General features: G+C 37.3%; 1 protein-coding gene across 2 annotated transcripts; it reads right to left on the reverse strand.

Moving 5' to 3' along the window:
- Positions 1–911: 911 nt before the first annotated feature.
- Positions 912–18,890, reverse strand: NUDT21 (nudix hydrolase 21). 2 transcript variants are annotated; one of them, XM_007167578.3, is made up of 7 exons: positions 18,639–18,890; positions 15,459–15,659; positions 14,532–14,595; positions 12,093–12,182; positions 7,630–7,705; positions 6,852–6,966; positions 912–1,081 (listed from the first exon to the last, which is right to left on the reverse strand). In XM_007167578.3, the coding sequence occupies exons 1-7, from the start codon at positions 18,752–18,754 to the stop codon at positions 1,051–1,053; spliced, it is 693 nt and encodes a 230-aa protein (XP_007167640.1). In that variant the 5' UTR covers positions 18,755–18,890; the 3' UTR covers positions 912–1,050. The 2 variants fall into 2 exon arrangements, with proteins under 2 accessions (XP_007167640.1, XP_007167641.1); XM_007167579.3 differs by lacking the exon at positions 912–1,081 and adding an exon at positions 5,282–5,563 and having other exon boundaries at positions 18,639–18,888.
- Positions 18,891–18,900: the final 10 nt, after the last annotated feature.

Genomic DNA, 18,900 nt, shown 5'->3' on the forward strand with positions numbered 1-18,900 from the left:
ACCATCTTGAATTCAAAGTGTTATACTCTGAGTTATATTTTGAGAGAACCACTACTTTCTAAGTGTTAAAACTTTAGGCAGCCTGTTTCCTGGAATGACTTTGTGTTTAATAGCAACTTTTAACATTTGATTCTGACTACATAAAAACTACAGTCTAAATATTATACTTTTAGAAGCTTGTAATTTCTGAAGATTCAATATGAGAATAGGTGACATTAACCTAACTATATAAGGTTATTTTTTATTTGCATTTTAAAAGCTCTTAAAGGTTTGCATCTGGACATCTTACTGGGATAATTAGTATTTGTTCTGCCAACATTTTGTCCTCACCCATTCCAAGAAGGTAGCCAGGCTTTTGCACATCCTTCCCTCAAGGATTTTTTTTTTTTCAAGGACAGAACCCACCTTCTAAAGTCAACCAATGCTCCTGGTTCTTTGTACTGCATCCTACGTAATGATAGGAGTGGGAAAGGAGACCAGACTCAGGGGGATGAATACTAGTGTGGCCAGGAAGGCTGGACCATAGGCATAGGGGCCACCTGCATCATTTGCATCCTAAGGCCCAAGTGTGGCAGGGAGGCAATGGAACCAGACTTAAGAAGCTAATTCAGCTTGGACAAATATCCATGGAGTCCATGATGGAAGCTAGAGGTCTCCCCACCCCCACCTTCATTTCAGAGTACCATTTATGCTTTCTGGATTCGTATGACTTTGGGTAGGTCCCCTATTCCCAATAATGACTGAGACTGAATTCCCTGCCATTTTGTGAGATGGGGGCTCTGATTTGGTTTGATTTAAAGGAAATAAATATAACATTTCAGACAAACCAGAGTTGTGAAGATTCATATCTAGATACATTATTGCTCTTTTCATTTTTAAAAATATCCAAAAGCCTTCTACATTCATGACCTCATTTGATTTTCACCATCCCGTGAGAAACGCTGAGTAGTCTGGGTGTTGTTTAAGGTTCTCAGCAGCCTAGGAACTGAACTTCATCATCTAATCCAGTAGCCTTCACTGTGCTCCCATGGAATTCTGCTTGTGTTTTCATTAGCTGGACCAATGTGTTCCATTATTAAATCTAGCAGAGGGGAAAAAATAATAAACTCAAGTTCATAGGGAAAAAAGTAAGTTAATGGGAACATTTCAGTTTTTAGTGTTTCTTTCACAATTTTTCATAGCTCTTTGGTGCCTGCTATAAACAAATAGTAAAATTTTCAGAAAAACTCTGCAATAACTGTATCAAGTTTTGTTCAACTTTTGTTCAGATATAAAGTCTCAAGGCTATGGTTTTATTACACATATATTCTCACAAACCGTTTCTATTACAATAATGAAATTAAATTGCAAAATATTGGGTTGGCCAAAAAGTTCACTCGGTTAACGAATACATCGTTCAATAAAGTTCTTGGTGAAAATGAAAAATGTTTTTTATTTTTACTTAAAACCAAGTGAACTTTTTGGCCAACCCAATATTACAAAAGTAGCAAGCATGGTGTCAAAGCACATCATGACCTCCAAGCAAGTTTGATTAAAAAAAAAAAAAAAAACTAAAGTCAATACTCTCTTTGGAAACTGAGTCCCCAGTGATATAACACAGTTAACAAAATTGCATGGCAACTTCTAAATGCCAGTCTTCAGGTTCCAAATCCAATGACCCTTTCACATTGCAGGAAACTGAACCTGCCTAAGACAACTGCCAACACACAATGGAGGAATGCAAGGGGAGGGCAACATGGATGTCACAGGTCTTCAAGCCCTTGCTGTTATGCAAGTTGTCTCTTACCTAATGTAATGGCCTCTGGCCAGTGACACTGAAAAAGAACCGTGCAGGATTTCTAATGGCACGCTAAGATTAGTAGCCACACACAAAATCACAGAGTCATTCTAATTTTTTTTATTGAAATGACAATAAAATAAAAAAAGAACAGTGACCATTTTAATCAAACTTTTACTTTACAAATATAAAAATATAACCAAAACTTCAGTTTCTTTTATACATTTTTCTATAAACTTAATGCCAGAGAAATTCTCAAAGCCAAACTATAAATGATGCTTGTACATTATGATGTGAACACAGCAACCAAAGTTTAAGTTTTTAAATGCGCCGCTCTTTCCCTTAACAGAACATAATACATTTTCTCAATTTAGCTCTAGTCTTACAATACAATCCATCACTAAAATACAAATTACATCTAAACTGGCTTAATCTAGATTTACTTAGGTTTTAGTCAGTTTTTTCACAAAAACAAGCTAGATAAATATAAGCTAATATTAAAATGTGTTTTATGGCTCAAGTCAAATTACAGTATTATGCTTCTCATTACATATTTAGCAAAGGCAAACTGCTTCAAATGAGTCCAGTTTAACCCAAATAATGAGTAATGTAAAACATGTGGAATAATTATAGGAAATCAAACCTCATGCTTATATAAGCTGATTTGTATTACAGCAAAACCCACTAAGCCTTCTCTGACAATGGGACATACAAAATTTTGCACTCTCTGAAGCAGTCTTAGTGATGGGCACATACTGTTCCAAACACTATGAACTAGTGAAAACATCAAGTTTGAGGAACTCCAACATGGAAAAGGTACTCCAAGAATTTCATCTCAAAAAATGAAGTCATTAAAAACCTGAGAGTGTAAGAGTCGCACCATTTAAGAAAGGGAATTTTAAACTGATTGCCTGCTGGCCTGCTGAATTTGGAGGACCTCTACCTCTCACTTCTAATTAACCATGGAAGAAAACAGACTGGCTAGTTTGGGTATCTTTTATCCAAATAAAATGCTAACTTAACAGAACCCTTAAATATAAAAAATAACTGAACCATACAATGCTAATTACAAAGGAAGACAATGATAAAAAGTAAAAAGTCTTAACTACTGTTAAAAGTACAAATTCATACACAGAATTATCATGCTATTTTAAGTATTATCTACTTTTAAAAAATCACAAGTCTTCATCACATAGAAAAAAACAGATTTCACTTTTCTTCAAAGGGATGTCAACCCTAAATATGATTTAAAACATTTGCGTAAAACTTTTAGTTTTTCCCTCAACCTACTGAATATTTTCCAATGCCATTCAGTAGTCTTATATAGAATATTCACTACTTAGATTACTCAGGGAAAAGAACACGGCATATATTGTAATTATACAATGCAAAAGTGGGCTCTCATTTACAAACAAACCTGGAACATAGAAGGCATTCAAAAATATAAGTTAATCAAGAGTTCATTTAAAAACTAGTCAGTATTTATTATGTAGAGAATTGGAATGCACATTTTAAGACTGTTGGTTCTTGAAGAAGTGTGATAAGAACTTACCTAACGAAAGTGTTAAACAGTACCCTTGTACCCTCTTTCTAATGGAATACATCAAATCTGAACTTCCCTAGTTCTACTATTTTCATCAGGAAACTTAACAAGCGAGCATTGGGATACAACTATAACTAACCAGTTCAAATACAAGTTTTAAAAATTTGTGTTTGTGTTACGAATTTTACACTCAAAACCAGATCTATTATATTCCAAAGTTACTAACTCAGCCAACTTACTGTTTTTCTCACTTAAGTCCCAGGGTATGGATGACTGACTCAAGCACTTATACAACTGGGAAGTAATGCTCAAGAAAGAATTTCTAGGTCAAAGCTTAAGTTACAAAAGGACACGAGTGGCCTCGAATCAGATGACTCTTCAACTCAAACACTCTTTACTGACAGCACTTTATAAATCACACCAAGAAAAAGTCTGCCTCTCCTCACTCTCCCCAAATGGCAGGAGCTAACACACCTGCAAGTCATCACTGCAGCTTTTCACTTGGATTCCAGCAACAATCATGGAAGGTGGGCTAGATCGAGCCATCTCCATCTCTGCCTTCCCCAATCTTGTAGGATTCATCAGTAAGCTCACCAGTAAAATTACAGTTAAGTTAGAAACAAGTGAATGTAAACCAGAAGGGCAGGACTGTTACACTTGGAGGAGGACGACTATCCACAAAACTAGGGGCTTTTTCAAAGGACATCCCTGGTCATTTTTGGTCCTGGAGACCGGTGCTCACCTACTACTAAGCATGGGCACAGCTATAGTCACTATTAGATACGTAATTGTGTGAAGATTTGACAGGACCTCAACTAAATAAACTTGAATGTTTATAAATATAATTGCTCAACTGCTCTTGGTCTGATTTTCTCAAGTCTAAACAGGGAAGAATGTATGATGTATCTTTCACATCACCGAATATTCAGAACAGCCCTGTGGTCAGTACCATAAAGACGTACAACTAACCAAAAGGTCATTTCTATCTATTAAAAATATTAACTGTGTCAATCTCTTTTCTTTAAGTAGGGGCATCTTATAAGATTTCCTCTACATTAAACCTACAGTCAATCATTTGTAATAAGGCATACACAATATACCATTAAGCAATAACATGACCAGCAAACTCTTTTGCCTTAAGATTTATTTTTTAATTCCCTCAAATTTGATCCTAATTTAGCAGTGTTTTTAAAAGATTTTTAAATTTGGTATTTTTCTCTTATGCTGACAAAATCTAATTCTGATTCAGATCATTCCAAAATATTTTTGAAAAGGCTTTGTGTCACTTGTTAAAACCAAATTTTCATCTCTTTCACTGTAACTTCACGTCAATTGAAATAACTAACTTTACAATCCAAGAGTTCAAAACGTAACAGACCCACTTTTAAAACTTCTTTCACGTTCACAGATCACCATTTTACCACGGTTGTAAGAATAACTAAGATACATAAATTCCAACAGCACAAATGTTGGAATTTGTGCATTATGGGGGAGGGCTCTAATGAGCGCTGGATCTCTCTCTTTTTATACCAATGCCCAAAACTTTCCCCAACCTAGTCAATTTTAATAGTTTCCCGTCTGTTTAATTAGGATCTGTTATTTGTGAAGTAAGATCTGGTGATACCGGTATAAAATGTACTAGTCAGTAATACACTGGGAGTTCTGCTGTAATACAACTCATTAAGAGTGTAAAACTGGTACAGGAGTTGCACCTTGGACTCACTCAAGCAAATCTAGCTTCCAAAAGTAACAGAAGATCCTCATCACAAAGATCTATAACACGGTCTTGGAGTATACCCCCAAGAATGGTATCGGAGCAAGGGTCCCACAAACTTTATTGACCTAAACCTGCCATTGTCTCTTAACATTCACCTGCTTAGTGGGGGAAAAGCAGTCCTTGCCTGTAAGAATTTTACAAGTTTAATGTGAAATTAAAAAACAAAACAACAACAAAAAACAAATAGAAAGAAGTCCACTTTCTTTAATGTTGTACAAAAAAAGTATGAGTAGAACCAAAAGTAAATTAAACATTATCACATTTGTTTACACCACAATCGAGTTTTTCATATTAACTTTACTATTCAAACAACAGAAAGTAGGTGGTAATTTAGGGACTGGGGAAGAGATAAAACGAAAAAAACTTTTCTAGCATGTTTATTCTACACTGTGTATAGCTGTGCTCACAGAGACGGCTTCCCTTACTTCTCTGCTGCGCAGGAATTCAGTTGTATATAAAATTGAACCTGAATTTCAAAAAGAACAATCTTTATTAAAAACAGTATTATTAACATAGTTTCTACCTTAGTTGATAAAGAAATTTATTTGGACATTTCAACCCTCCCTTGACATTTTGGGCATTTTCTACAGAGAGACACCCTTTTCTTCCACCTGTCACATCTTACACATTAAATAACAGTATCGCTGAATACTTACAATTTAAAAAACTTTTAAGAGTGTAAATTTGATTAATTATCCACTTTCCTTGAGGGAAGGAAAAGTTTTTATACCTCATTGTATTCTGACCACTCAGCACAATTCCTGTTACCTGATAGGTAGTGTTTAAATAAATGAATAATATGACTCTTTTTTCATATCCCATACTTCAACGTGTAACCCATCAGCAGACCAAAGCAGAGGAGCAAAAGATGAAGTCTGATTTCTGTGCCAAGATAGAAAGACCAATTTCATACTAAACAAGCTTTCATAGAAGGCCAAAATCACTACTGAAATTGTTTTTAAACTAACATTTATTAAGCACTTACCAGGTGCCTGGCATTATTCTAAGCACTTTATATTTGTTATTTCATTAGTCCTCACAATTCTATGAAGCTGGGACTACCATCCCCATTTACAGATAAAGAAACAGGTATAATAATTTGTCAAAGGTCACATTGCCAGGAGGCAATGAAGATGGAATTCAAATCCAAACCCTGACTGTAGAATCCATATTATTAACCACTATGTTATTCTGATTGACTCAAGGACCTCAACCAGTACAAGTCAATTTAAAAAACAAAACAACACACACTTCTCATCACTCCATCTGCCTTAAAAAAAAAAAAAAAAATCAAATTCCATGTAAAAATTCAGGACTTAATCCCACATGCCCCAACTTGGGCCTGAATAGATTTCCAAATGGAAAGAGAATATGTATTACACCTAGAGATTCAATTCTCCACATTTTTATATATGTAACTCCCATCATATTTATTATCCTCATATTTATTATACATTGCTGACTACTATTTTACCATCTCTTCTTTGAATGAAGACTTCAAACTTAACTGTAGAGAATATCAGATTTGGGGAAGAATAGATGCACAAATACCAGAATGTCATGCTGCAACTTCGGGTCTGAGGACACAGTCATATTTAATCTTTGGCTTAATCTGCACAAGACCTAAGGATCCATCTACTGTCTTAGTTTCCTTGAAGACCAAAATTTATGAACTGTCCCTCCTCAAGTGGCTTGTATTATTTTAAATCTGGCAGTTTAGACTAATCAACCACAAAACATCCAACTTTCCATACCTGCTCAAAAGCTGGGGGAGACTAGAAATGATGGGTCCATATCCAGGTGCATTGTCATACAGTTCAAACAGTGGTGCAGCTACCAGCTTGTAATTTTTAGGGACTGCAAACAAGGCTAAAATAAGATAAAACAGTATTCATTTTCTATATTTTCTTATATAATCACTGCTTATACTTCACTAGTAAAGTAATAACCAATTTTACATTTGAGAAACTTTTGAGGAAAAAGATAACTCTCATTAACACACTTTGGTTGTGTCTTTCAAGCAAAGTTCATAGTCACAGCTTTGAAACTGACTCTCTAAAGAGATCTATGCTGTTAACGACCAAGAGCACCTTATGAGTGCTGGCCCTGGGAGAAGGGGGAGAAGACCCCTCAGTTTCTAATTTATTTTGAATTCCATTTTAAAAGTTATCAAAAAATGGAGTAATTATTTGTTAATATGCACAACAGAGCTAAAGACTATATTAAAAAAATCAATTCAACTGTCTCCTAAAATTTTCAGTTTATCACAATGTGAAAATCAATACAAGCAGCTAAACAGTTATTAAAAATACTATAATCTGGTATTATAGACTCTAGTTACTTACTTTTCCCTGTAACATGACTGGTAGATCCAAGAAAAACTAGGTAATTCTGTATAAAAATGGTATGTGCTTTTAGTTTAACGATAAATCCCCAAATTCAAGGAACTTGGGAAAAACACAAATGGAAGTATCCTTGAAATTACACTGCAGAAGTTTTTAACTGGCTGCCTTCAAAAACAGAATAACTTACCCTTCTCTTGAAGCTGAACCAAAAACAACTTCTTATGTTCCTTAGGTTTTGTAATATGTGCAGGAATATATGGATACTAAAATAACAAGAAAATAATTTGTAGTTGCCAAGACATCCCTGATACCTCCCATGCCTCCACTGACCAACTTCTCCCGTTTCAGACATTAAGCTCAAATATCAGCCCTCTGAGACCAAGTTCCTCATAACCCCAACACAATATTAACATGTATACCATGGCTTCATTTATTTCTTACATGTTTACTCCCCAATACACTGTAAACTGCTTGGAGAAGAAGAATCCTTTCTAGTCTTCCCTTTACCAGGATCTGGTACCTAACAGATGTACTAATAAATAAATGCTTTAATAAATATAAAATATTAAGTAGTAAACCATTCAACTGTTCAAGACAATTAAATGTGTACACATAGGATTTATTGCTTGAGAAGTTTAAACACAATGAAGTCTGATATTGATGTTTTTAATAAAAGTTGTCTTTTAAAAATATATCATTACTAAGTTAAATTTTCTAGAATCCTGATGTGGACATGTTTACTATATTAAAAGTTTAAATACAGCCCGTGAGGTATTTAACAGGACATTCCTCCCCACAACAACCACACACGCACATGGGACACATGCTGCAGGAACACCAGATGAGCCGTCTTTGTCAGCCGGACAAAGTCAAATTGCTTGTGAAAAATGAGAAAATATTTTGAAGAATTTAAAGGGATGAAAAGAATCAGAGAGAGAAGGCTGCTACCTGAGAAAGAAGAATTTTAACACAGAATTTTAAAAGTCTAAGATAGAGACTTCTTTTTGTTCTACTGTGTGCATATAATGAAAACCTCTCCTACATCTCCCCATAATACATTCAGAAAAATCTACTTTTCTTTTGGAGTATTTGAGGGCAGGGGAATTAAAAAGTGCTGAAAATAGGCATAATGGGAAAGGAGGATAAAAACAGTGGCTGCCAAAAGGAGGTATTATCACCCCCATTTTATGTAAGAAACTTGTGCAGAGAGGCTAAGTATCTTTCCCACGATGATACAGCTAAGCAGTGATGCCAGGATTCAATTGAATCTATCCAACTCTCATCTAACTACAAAAGCGTATGTTATTTCCCACTTATGCTGTCCCAATGGCACCCAACCAGTACTCTTGCTAGAATAATTATGTACCAGAGCTATCCCTAGGGTATAATGAAGCAAGACAGTTATCCTAGACTTTGGAGGTACCCTACACTATCATGAAAACCAGGCACATTGGCAGCAACAGAGAGACAAAGAAGTGAGAAGAGCCTGAACAGCTCAGTGAGACCTGTGGTTCACATACAACGAAAGTTCCCAAAACATGGCCAAACCAGTGACCAGCATTACCCCAATTTTCTTCTACTCGAGGCTATATGTTCCTTTTCGTTTAAGCCTTTCTTTTCCATTCCTCATCTTGGTGTTTAAGCCAACTGCACTTTATACAAAAAGACCAGGGACATGGTGTGATGCTCTCTTCCCACTGACACCTAACCAATACCCTAAATTTACTAAATAAACACACAATCCTTATGTCATATCTTATACTAACAGAGTCAAGCTTAGGGTTCAGTGAATTAAGAGAACTGTCCTAAAACCGTGGTAGGGGAGGTGAATAAGGGTATTCAGAAAAGTAGCCTGGAAAATGTTGGTATTATTACTGTGCATTTTCCAGTTAGATCAAGGAATGTTCAAGAAACCAAAAAAGGTTTATAATAATTGTTCTATTTATCTTTAGACCAGGAACTTCACTATTTCCAGATGAAACTATACTTTCCTAACGCCAAGACAATTCTCGGGTAGTGAGCGTGAGCACCAGCTTCCACAGCACCTTCTCTTCCTCTCCTGCAGCTACACCAGAGTCAGAAGACGACAAACAGAACAGTCTTCTGCTTGGCTAATATTTTGTGCAATTCTTGACCTGGAACATCTTATCATGCAAAGAAGTTACCAAAGGCATAGAGCCTTGTCAGAAGAATTCAGGATCCAACTTACAAAGGCTCCCATTAGTCAAAGATAGGAAAATTTGAGCATTAGTAACATTATCAATCATTACAATGGATTAAAACACATCAAATATATTGAAACCCATTAGGTCAAACGACACTTTAAAAGGTCACCGAAAGAGATGCTTTTTGTGCTTCTCATCAGTTTCTCATCCCACCTCAAATTTCAGGGAGGCTGTGCTTTAAAGTGTCAAAAAGCTCCCTTGCTTGCCTCCAACATCCCACTCTTGCTTTTCAGCCTCAAAGCATTTCCAAAGCCCCGGAAATTCTCTCAATGAGTGATAGGTCTCAACATGAAAGTGCAAGGGAGTTATTACAACCCTCATCCAATGGGGGATGGAAGTCCCTGGCCTTCCATCCTTCCAACAGACAATTCTGAGGTGCATCCCACGTGGTTCCCCATGGTCCTTAGCAGGATCAATCCAGTTCCCCATAGCTGTAATAAGATCAATTATGTACCCTTTAAAAAAAAAAAAAAAAAAAAAAAACTGCTGCTGCTTCTGGTCTCCCTTTCCCTGCACTCTGCTGCTTCCTGGGATCACATCCCAAACAAATTACCTGCACCCAAGTCTTTGTCTTACTCTCTTTTTTGAATAAAGTCATGACTTTGGAGGATGCTAAGAAATTAACTCATTCTTCTGAACACCGGTAAGTAGAGGAAAAGAAGCATCTATTTCTTCCTATACAAACTATACCTCAGGGTAACAAATAATTGGTAAGTTTTTCTTTACATAAGGAACACAATCCTGATGAATTAATAATCTAGGAAACTATTACCCATGAGCTACTAACATTATGAAGAGACAACCAGACATTAGAAAATTCCTGATGGAAGTAAACAATACCACCCGTGGTAGCCAGGCTCCAAGATCACCCTCAATGATCCCTGTCTCACGGTATCTCCTCCCACAATGTACTATGTTGGTCTGTGTGACCAATAGCATACAGCAGAAGTAATGATATGTCACTGCGAAGATTAGGTTATAACAGACTGAGACGCCAGCTGTCTTACTAGGAGTTGCCCTATGGAGATGCTCTCACAACAACTGAGGGAGGCCTTCGGTCAGCAGCCAACAAGGAACTGAAGCCTTCAGTCCAACAGCCCAGGAGGAACTGAGAGGTATGCTGACAAATACATGTGTGAGCTTGGGATCAGATAATTCAGCCTCAGTCCAGCCTTGAGATAATGCAATCCCGGCCAAGAACTTGACCATAACTTAGCTGGGTGACAGAACCACCCAGCTAAGCAGCTCCCAGATGCCTTACCCTGAGAAACTAAGATAATAAACGTCTGTTGTTTTAGGCTGCTAAGTTTTGGGAAAATACATATACAGCAATAGATAAATAATATACCACCTATGACAAGCCTTGTACCCCCTTCGCAAAAAAACTGAACCCAAATCCAGTCTCGTGATCTAACTAACCAATTTATATAGGACATGGAGGAGAAAGCTATGTGTTCAATAATAACAGGGGAATGCAATCAGCAATGGAAACACTAAGGACTTTAAATGGCCTGTCTCCATTAACAAATAAATTACAAGGAAAAAAAGAAAGACAGGGAGCCAACCTACAGAAGAAAAAGAGACTTAAGAGACTATCCTAGGGACTTCCCTGGTGGTGCAGCGGTTAACAATCCACCTGACAATGCAGGGAACACAGGTTCGAACCCTGGTCCAGGAAGATTCCACATGCTGCAGAGCAACTAAGCCTGTGTGCCACAACTACTGAAGCAGGTGCACCCTACAGCCCATGAGCCACAACTACCGTGTGCTGCAACTACTGAAGCCCACGCGCCTAGAGCCCATGCTCCGCAACAAGAGAAGCCACCGCAATGAGAAGCCCACGCACCACAATGAAGACCCAACGCAGCCAAAAATAAATAAATAAATAATAAAATTAAAAAAAAAGAGACTATCCTAATTCAAACAAATTATACAAATAAAATTTGAAACTATCAGGGATATTTGAACAGTGACTACACATTTAATGATATTATGAAATTATTTATTTTTAGTATGATAATGGTAGTGCTGTGGTTATGTTTTTAAAAAGATCCTTACTTTTTAGAGATGCACATTAAAATATTTACGACTGAAATTATATCTAGGATTTGCTTCAAAATAACCCAAGATGAGGGCAGCAGGAATGGAGCGGTCAGGGGAGGGACAGGGTTGGTGAAGTTTGACCATGAGTTGCTAACTGCTGGGGTGGATGATAGGTAATGAGGTTTGTTTACTTTTACTATTCTACTTTTGTATATATTTGAAATTTTCCTTTAAAAGAAAAAATGCTTGGCTTTTTAAATTTAAATTAAGGAGGGAAGAAAGGAAATTTCAAGTCAAATTCTACTATGATCTTTTTAAATGGCTGGAATTAAATCAGCTTCCTACTTCCCCAAATGCCCAGCAAATGTAACTGAACACTAACCTGAGGAGGTTCAAAATTTGGTCTCCACCAGTTACCAATGCAGTCATCAATAACCCAGTCTTGCAGGACTCCATCTTGACGACCCAATATCTGTCAAAAAGAAATGATAGAGCCAGTAAACAACTAAATATACATAGCCATGAATATCCTTCTTCAGTGAAGAAAATATCTTTGGCAGCACTCCTAATGGAGACTAATGGCTAATATGCCTCCCACATGGATTTCCTTTCTATAATTTATTATTTATTATCTGTGTCACTCTGCCCAAGACACACTATTTGTTCAAAATTAGCAATCTAGCATCAACATAACCATGGAGGACCAACACATCTGTTCTATGCCCTTGCTATGCATGGAAAACCAAAGGTGATCAATTACCTACACCAGCCAATGGCATACAATAATTTTTTCTAGAATCAACTGTAGCTTTTGTAAATCACCCATCTAACCAATCTATAGAAATAAGTGTGCAAAATTCACAATTTTCATTTCTATAAATATGTATAACATAAGATTAAGGTTATTTTAATCAAAGCTATATTCTATATATTTTAATTGGTCAAAAATTCGTAATGAGAAAGAACAGTTCCCTGTCCCACTTCACCATTCCCACTGGCTATAACTTTCAACTCTTAGCTGTTTTCCCCCAATATTTGCCTCTGTTTTTAAAAGCATTCTTCTTGTTTTTAAATATACAGTTTATCTCAGTTTTACATTTACAGAAAAGTTGAAAAGATGGTACAGAGACTTCCCATATATCCCATACTCAGTTTTCCCTACTTTTAACATCTTACATGAGGATAGCACATTTGCCACAACTGATGAACCAATACTGATACCTCCTTATTAACTGAAGTCTGTATTTTAATCAGATGACCTTAGTTTTCACCTAATGTCCTTTTTTCAGTTCCAGAATCCCATCTAGGATATCACATTATATTTGCATTTCTCCTCAGGCTCCTCTAGACTGTGACAGTTTCTCAAACTTTCCTCATTTTTTTATAACCTTGACAGTTGTGAGGAGTACTAGTTACGTATTTTGTAGAATGTCCCTCCATTAAACTGGTAGAAGTCTATAAGTCTCACTATTCAGGATGTAAACTTTCATGTATTCTCCCTACCTCCTCAACTTTTTCATTGTTTAGTGTTTTCTGATTCAATCTCTACAGAGAATTAATCAGCAGCCAGTCTTTGCCTAAATGTACAGAGTGGGGAAGATGATCTAGGTATATAAATAATCCTATACAGACTGCCAGTCAATTCAGTTTTCAGTCCATGCATGCCCCCTCTTTCACTGGCACTAGGCACCCCCAATTCCTTGGCCTTTCTGGTGTTCTACAGTGCTGGGTCCTGGGCTTGCCCTTCTGCTGGGCTGAGGTTTTGGCTAAGTCAGTTATGATTTCCTCATCTGCTTTCTAGCTTCTAACAGTTTTTTCTTGCTGCTATCTCATTTTGCACTCCCTCAATCCTACTGGATTTTTATCTTTCTAAAACCCCTTTACTACTTGTCGGTAGAGTTCTGAGAAAAAGCTGAGGTAAGCAGGTAGGTTCAATCTACCATATGTAAATGAAAGTCCAAACGCAGCACAATATTTAAGAGTTGTAATGCATTTAAAAAATACGAAAAAGACAAACCAATAGGTCAAAGTGGTAGAATTACAGGTGATTTTAGTTTTGTCTCTCCTACTTTCTGTATTTGCCAAGGCTGTTGTACAGAATATGTATTAGTTTTGTAACTAAGGGGGTGGGGGGATTGCATGCTAAAAAAGAAAAATATTTAATAATGAAAACAGCTTACAATCTCAAAAACCTCCAGCATCTATACGCATTTGGCCCCAAGTCTTTAGAGGCAGACATTAGAACAACTTCTAAGAAGTAGCACAACTTGGGCAAAGCCTAAAAGATATGGGCAAAAATGAAAACAGGTATGTAACAGGAATCATTCCCTTGTCAAAATTCTATTGACACCTACTCTGGAATAAAACTACCTGCATTCAAATCTCCAGCTTCACGACACACTAGTTGTATAACATCAAGCAAGTTACTTGAACTCTCTGTGCCCTAATTTCCTTATTGGTAAAACAGGATTAATAATAGTACCCACTTCCTAGTGCTGTTATGATGAGTAAAGGAATTATTGCATGTAAAGCACTTAAAGTGCTTAGCAGTCAGTACTCAGTAAATGTTGTTTTATTAACCTTTATTGCTGTATCTACAATATCAATGTAAAATAACGTTAAGATAAAGTAAGTATAAATTCAACTTGCAGAAAATAAACATTGTACTAACACTCTCAGGTTTAAGTTTTATTTATTGAAACTAAATAGTTAAAATAAATTCATCCTTTTCAAGACATAAAAAAAACCTGATTATGCATTAAGTTGACGATATTTAAATGAGCATTAATGAAACCGTTAAAGTGGTTAAATAGAAAAATACCTCTGTCATTAAGCGTTTTAGTCCTTCAACTTCATCTTCTCCTGGGTTAAGCTCACCACCAGGTCTGTATAAAGGTTAAGAATTTCAGCTTTCAACTTAATACAATTTTGGGACAACAGGAAGAACACAATAATAATTATTTCTATCAAGTAACTGCATAACACATTTCAGTATCACATGATAAGGCAACAAAGCAAACAAATGTCAAATGGAGGGGGAGAATGTGCTAGAAAACTGAATTCATAATGTTAAGTTGCCAGACTAACAGTACACAAACCCTAGTTTCAAATAAACAAAATAGGTACCACAACATAAACATCACATAATTGCTGGAAACCAGTCCATCCCAATCTTTACTCTCTGGAAGTTATCTGGTGATAATGGAGTCGAGAAACGCCCAGAGAGCAATGGACCCACATTCTCTAGATCTGAAGAATGGGGTATTTTTCAAGATTTCCAAACTTAAGTATTTGAGAACTCTCTTTTTGGTACAATCTGGTCAAATAGTTGTGGACTAAACACATATTGAGAGATTTATGAGCTTAAATGAGAAAACTAAACAATTATCTATAAAAATGTAACCCGTTTTAAGAATAGGAAACACTATTCATCCTAAGCAGGAAATAATATCAATTGTTCTTAGTAATGCTACAAAGACACCTAGAAATTGAACTTAGACTCATTTGTTTCATGGGGCTCCTATCAAGCTCAGTCATTAACATCAACAATACACAGAAACATGCAGATTTGTACTTAGGCAATAAATGAGCACTGCACTGGAGAAAAAAATGCTTTTGAGTTTCTCTTTCTAAAGACTCCGTTAACAGCAGTGTTTGTTGAGATAAATGACTAAAAGCTAAAACTGTATTCCAAAGCTGCAGAGAACAGCAATCCTATTAAAAGTTGTTAATTTCCAATGACACTTACAGTTTAAAGAAAGTTGTTCCCAGCTGTAGCAGTAACACATGGGGTAGCCGGTGCTCATGGACAATCAAAACCCCTTCTACAGTCCTCCTCATGCCAATTTTATCAAATTCCTCCCTCATCCGCTGAAATCTGGCTGCAACAGAGCTGTCCTTCTCATAGAGGGGCTCTTTTGTACCAAAAGTGTAATTGGTAAGAGGGTACCTGTGATCCAAAGACAAACATCAGAGAACTGTAGAACATAATTTACCAGGACAGATACCAATCACATACAAGGAAACCATGGTAAAAAGTTTATATATTACACTCAGAGACAATAGGATATGTCCAAAGTTAAACAACTAGTTAATAAGACAGCGGAGACTAGAATATAGCTCTTTGGACTCTAAGGCCAGAGTTTTCATTAGGTCAAGCTGCTACTTCATACTTGAACTTTCAAGCACAGATGACAGCATCCTTAAAGCCCTTAAATGCTTAGAGGAGTGGCTATCTGAGTAACTGGTAATCCTCTGGTTTTAGATCATGGATGCTACACTAACACTGCCAACCTGGCTAATGCGCCCTTGGGTTCCTCTACTAATCTAATCATAAATTCTATTAATTATGGGTGCTAATGGCTAATCTCTCTTTCTTCTACAAGCTGAGCCACCACTTTCCATCATCTCCCCAGTTATTTTCTATTTCTCCCAGTCAACTATCTTCACACTTTTCTTGTACCTTTCTTCTTCAGATGAACTTTTCTTCCCCTTCTAAGTCTTTTAGCCTTCTGCATTTATTCTATTCAGTATCCTTATTCTTCCTTTCCCCTCATTTGAATCTTTCACCCACTAGATGTAATCTGAATAGTCTCTCCTCCTTTATCAAGAATTCAAAATACGACTTATATTGAAGACAGTTTTCTTCTTACCTAGTAAGATTTTTTCCTTAAAGATAGTTTAAAAACTCATATTTATATTTCATTACAGGTACTACCTTGTAACCCCTCGATCATAAGACTTAAAATAAGAAGCCTTTGGTTATAAGCCTTTGAGTAAGAATGCTTTGGCCACACCTGTCTGTCCCCAATGCATTTAGTCTACCAAAACACCTTGCATTAGAAATCAACAACCACATAACTAATCCACTTAGTTATTCTTGAAAGGGGAACAAATCAAGGTTGCCAAAACTTAAAAAATTAATTAATCCCAGAGGCCAAATTCTAGGCATAAGTGAAGCAGCTCTAAAATAACTAAAATGAACTATTTCCAAGATGCTTTAAAGATTTTAAGAATTTCCCCAGTAGACTCAATGCTAAATCTAACATATTCATCACTAGCAGCAGCAATCCCACACAGCACTGTGTGCCCTGCAATTAAAAAGAAAATGCTTTATATGTATTAACATTTAGTTCTCACAACCTGAGTTAGAAAGAATTAAAGACAGCTATAACACATCTCTACTGTAAAAGCCAGCTCTCCCATCAAGAGATGCCATCAAGATGAAATGTAAGAATTTTCAGCTGTGAAATGAGAGTGCCAGCCCAGACACATCTGTAGTGTTCCCATCATACCGTGAGCTTTGTAAAGCAGGGACTACACCTTACTTCCTCACCACTGTACACCCAGCATTATTCCCGGTGCCGGCTACAAAGTAAGCATTCATGCAATAGCTCATACAATACTTAATAAAATATATTGGAGGAGAGAGAACTTGTTTTCAATTCAGACCATAACTCACCCACGTGAACTGAGTTCACAACACAATCATTTCTGAATACTGTGTTTATATAGGAGAGGAAAAAAGTACTGCAAATCCATTAACCCATAACTTTAATGGAGCAAAAATTAAAACATTTTCACCGTTAGTTCCATATAATGGCTTGATGCAAATTGATCCAATAATCAAGGTAAATCAAGGGAAAACTGTGAGTCCTAGTTCTAATTACCAGTGAAAGTAATCCAGAAGCTGTGCTTTCACATTTTTTAAAAGAACATTTAGCCTTTCCCATTTCATGGGAATATTATGAGGATTTTTCTAAAGACATCATAGGAAATTAAAATGCTATTATGTTAGTGTAATAGCTAAAGATATTAACTTGTATACTATCTACTAGTTCCAGATTTCATAAACCCAACATTTTTATTACCTAAATTTCCAGTACCTGTTTTGTCAAATAAAACAACAATAACCATCTTTTCAATTTCAAATCACTTTTGAGGAAAGAAAGTTCATTTATTTGAATATAAAATAGAGAAACACCTAAAGTGTCCTACCCAAACACCAATATCAGTAAATCCTTGCACCCTTTAAACACTGACCAGCATAAACTGGCCGTTTTCTTCCATTAGGGTCAGCACCACAGTGCCTCACAAACTTTCAGAAGTGATTGATTAAAAAAAAAAAAAAAAAAGAAAAAAAAGCACACTGATAATTTCTTGAGCAAGACACAGCCCGAATGTCAATTCCCTGTCACAGCGAGGTTACTTTTGAGAGTGGCTTCGAAATGCAATGGCTTGAAGAGCTTAAACAGAATGATGCTGAAAATAAACGCAGCCCGCAATGGGATCTCTGGAGCTATATTTTGGTCCTCGCCACGGTCTGAAAGCCCAACCACAATGAAAGCCCCAGCCCCCTCCCAAGCTGGGCCCTCCTGGGCGCTTGGATGCTGTCGCTGCGGCAGGGAAGACACGTGAATGCATAGGGGGAAGCCAGATAGCCCTGAGCAGACGAATAAAATGTGTATTCAGGAGCTGAAACGCAATAAAGCAACAGAGAAAAAAAACGAAACCTGCGCGTTATAGCTAGATCTAGAAAGCTTACTATTAGAGCAAAGCAAAAACTGCAAAAGCGATGCTACGTTATACCACTCATACCAAATAAAAACACACAAGACGATGCCATACACGCAATGTTGAAGGATAAACACCACGGTTTGCGGCCGCTTATCTCCGGAGAGGTGAGGAAAGAATGAGTTCACAGCAAATGGGGTTTTCCTACAATGACTGAATGTAGGGGCATGGGAACAAGCCATCTTTCCAGAAAAGGGAAAACCCTCTCAACTAGGACTCTAGCCCCGTGGTGCTGGAGGTAGAAGAAGCGGAGTCCCCCGAGGGCGCGCCAGAAGGAGAGGACTGGAGTCTTTAGGGGCGCTCACGACGAAGGGGATGCCGACAAGACAGCGCGCGAGGGCCAGGCCGCACTTACAGGTTGATAGTGCGCTCCAGGGTGAGGGGCTTGGTCTGCTGGATGTACTTGTTGCCGAACTGGTTGACCCCGCGGGGCCAGCCGGTCTGCGAGCGATTGGGCGGCACCACGGACATGCTGGCGAGCTCGGGCACTAGCGGCGAGCGGAAAAGGAGGCAGGGAGACGTTTCCTGTGCGGGCAGCCGTTATCTGCGTCCCACTCAGCAGCCGCCGCCCGCCATTAACAAGAAAGCGCCCGAGGAGGCGTACGCACGCCGGAAGT

The sequence above is a fragment of the Balaenoptera acutorostrata genome, chromosome 19 (genome assembly GCF_949987535.1).
Source record: "Balaenoptera acutorostrata chromosome 19, mBalAcu1.1, whole genome shotgun sequence".
In the NCBI taxonomy this organism is placed as follows: domain Eukaryota; kingdom Metazoa; phylum Chordata; class Mammalia; order Artiodactyla; family Balaenopteridae; genus Balaenoptera; species Balaenoptera acutorostrata.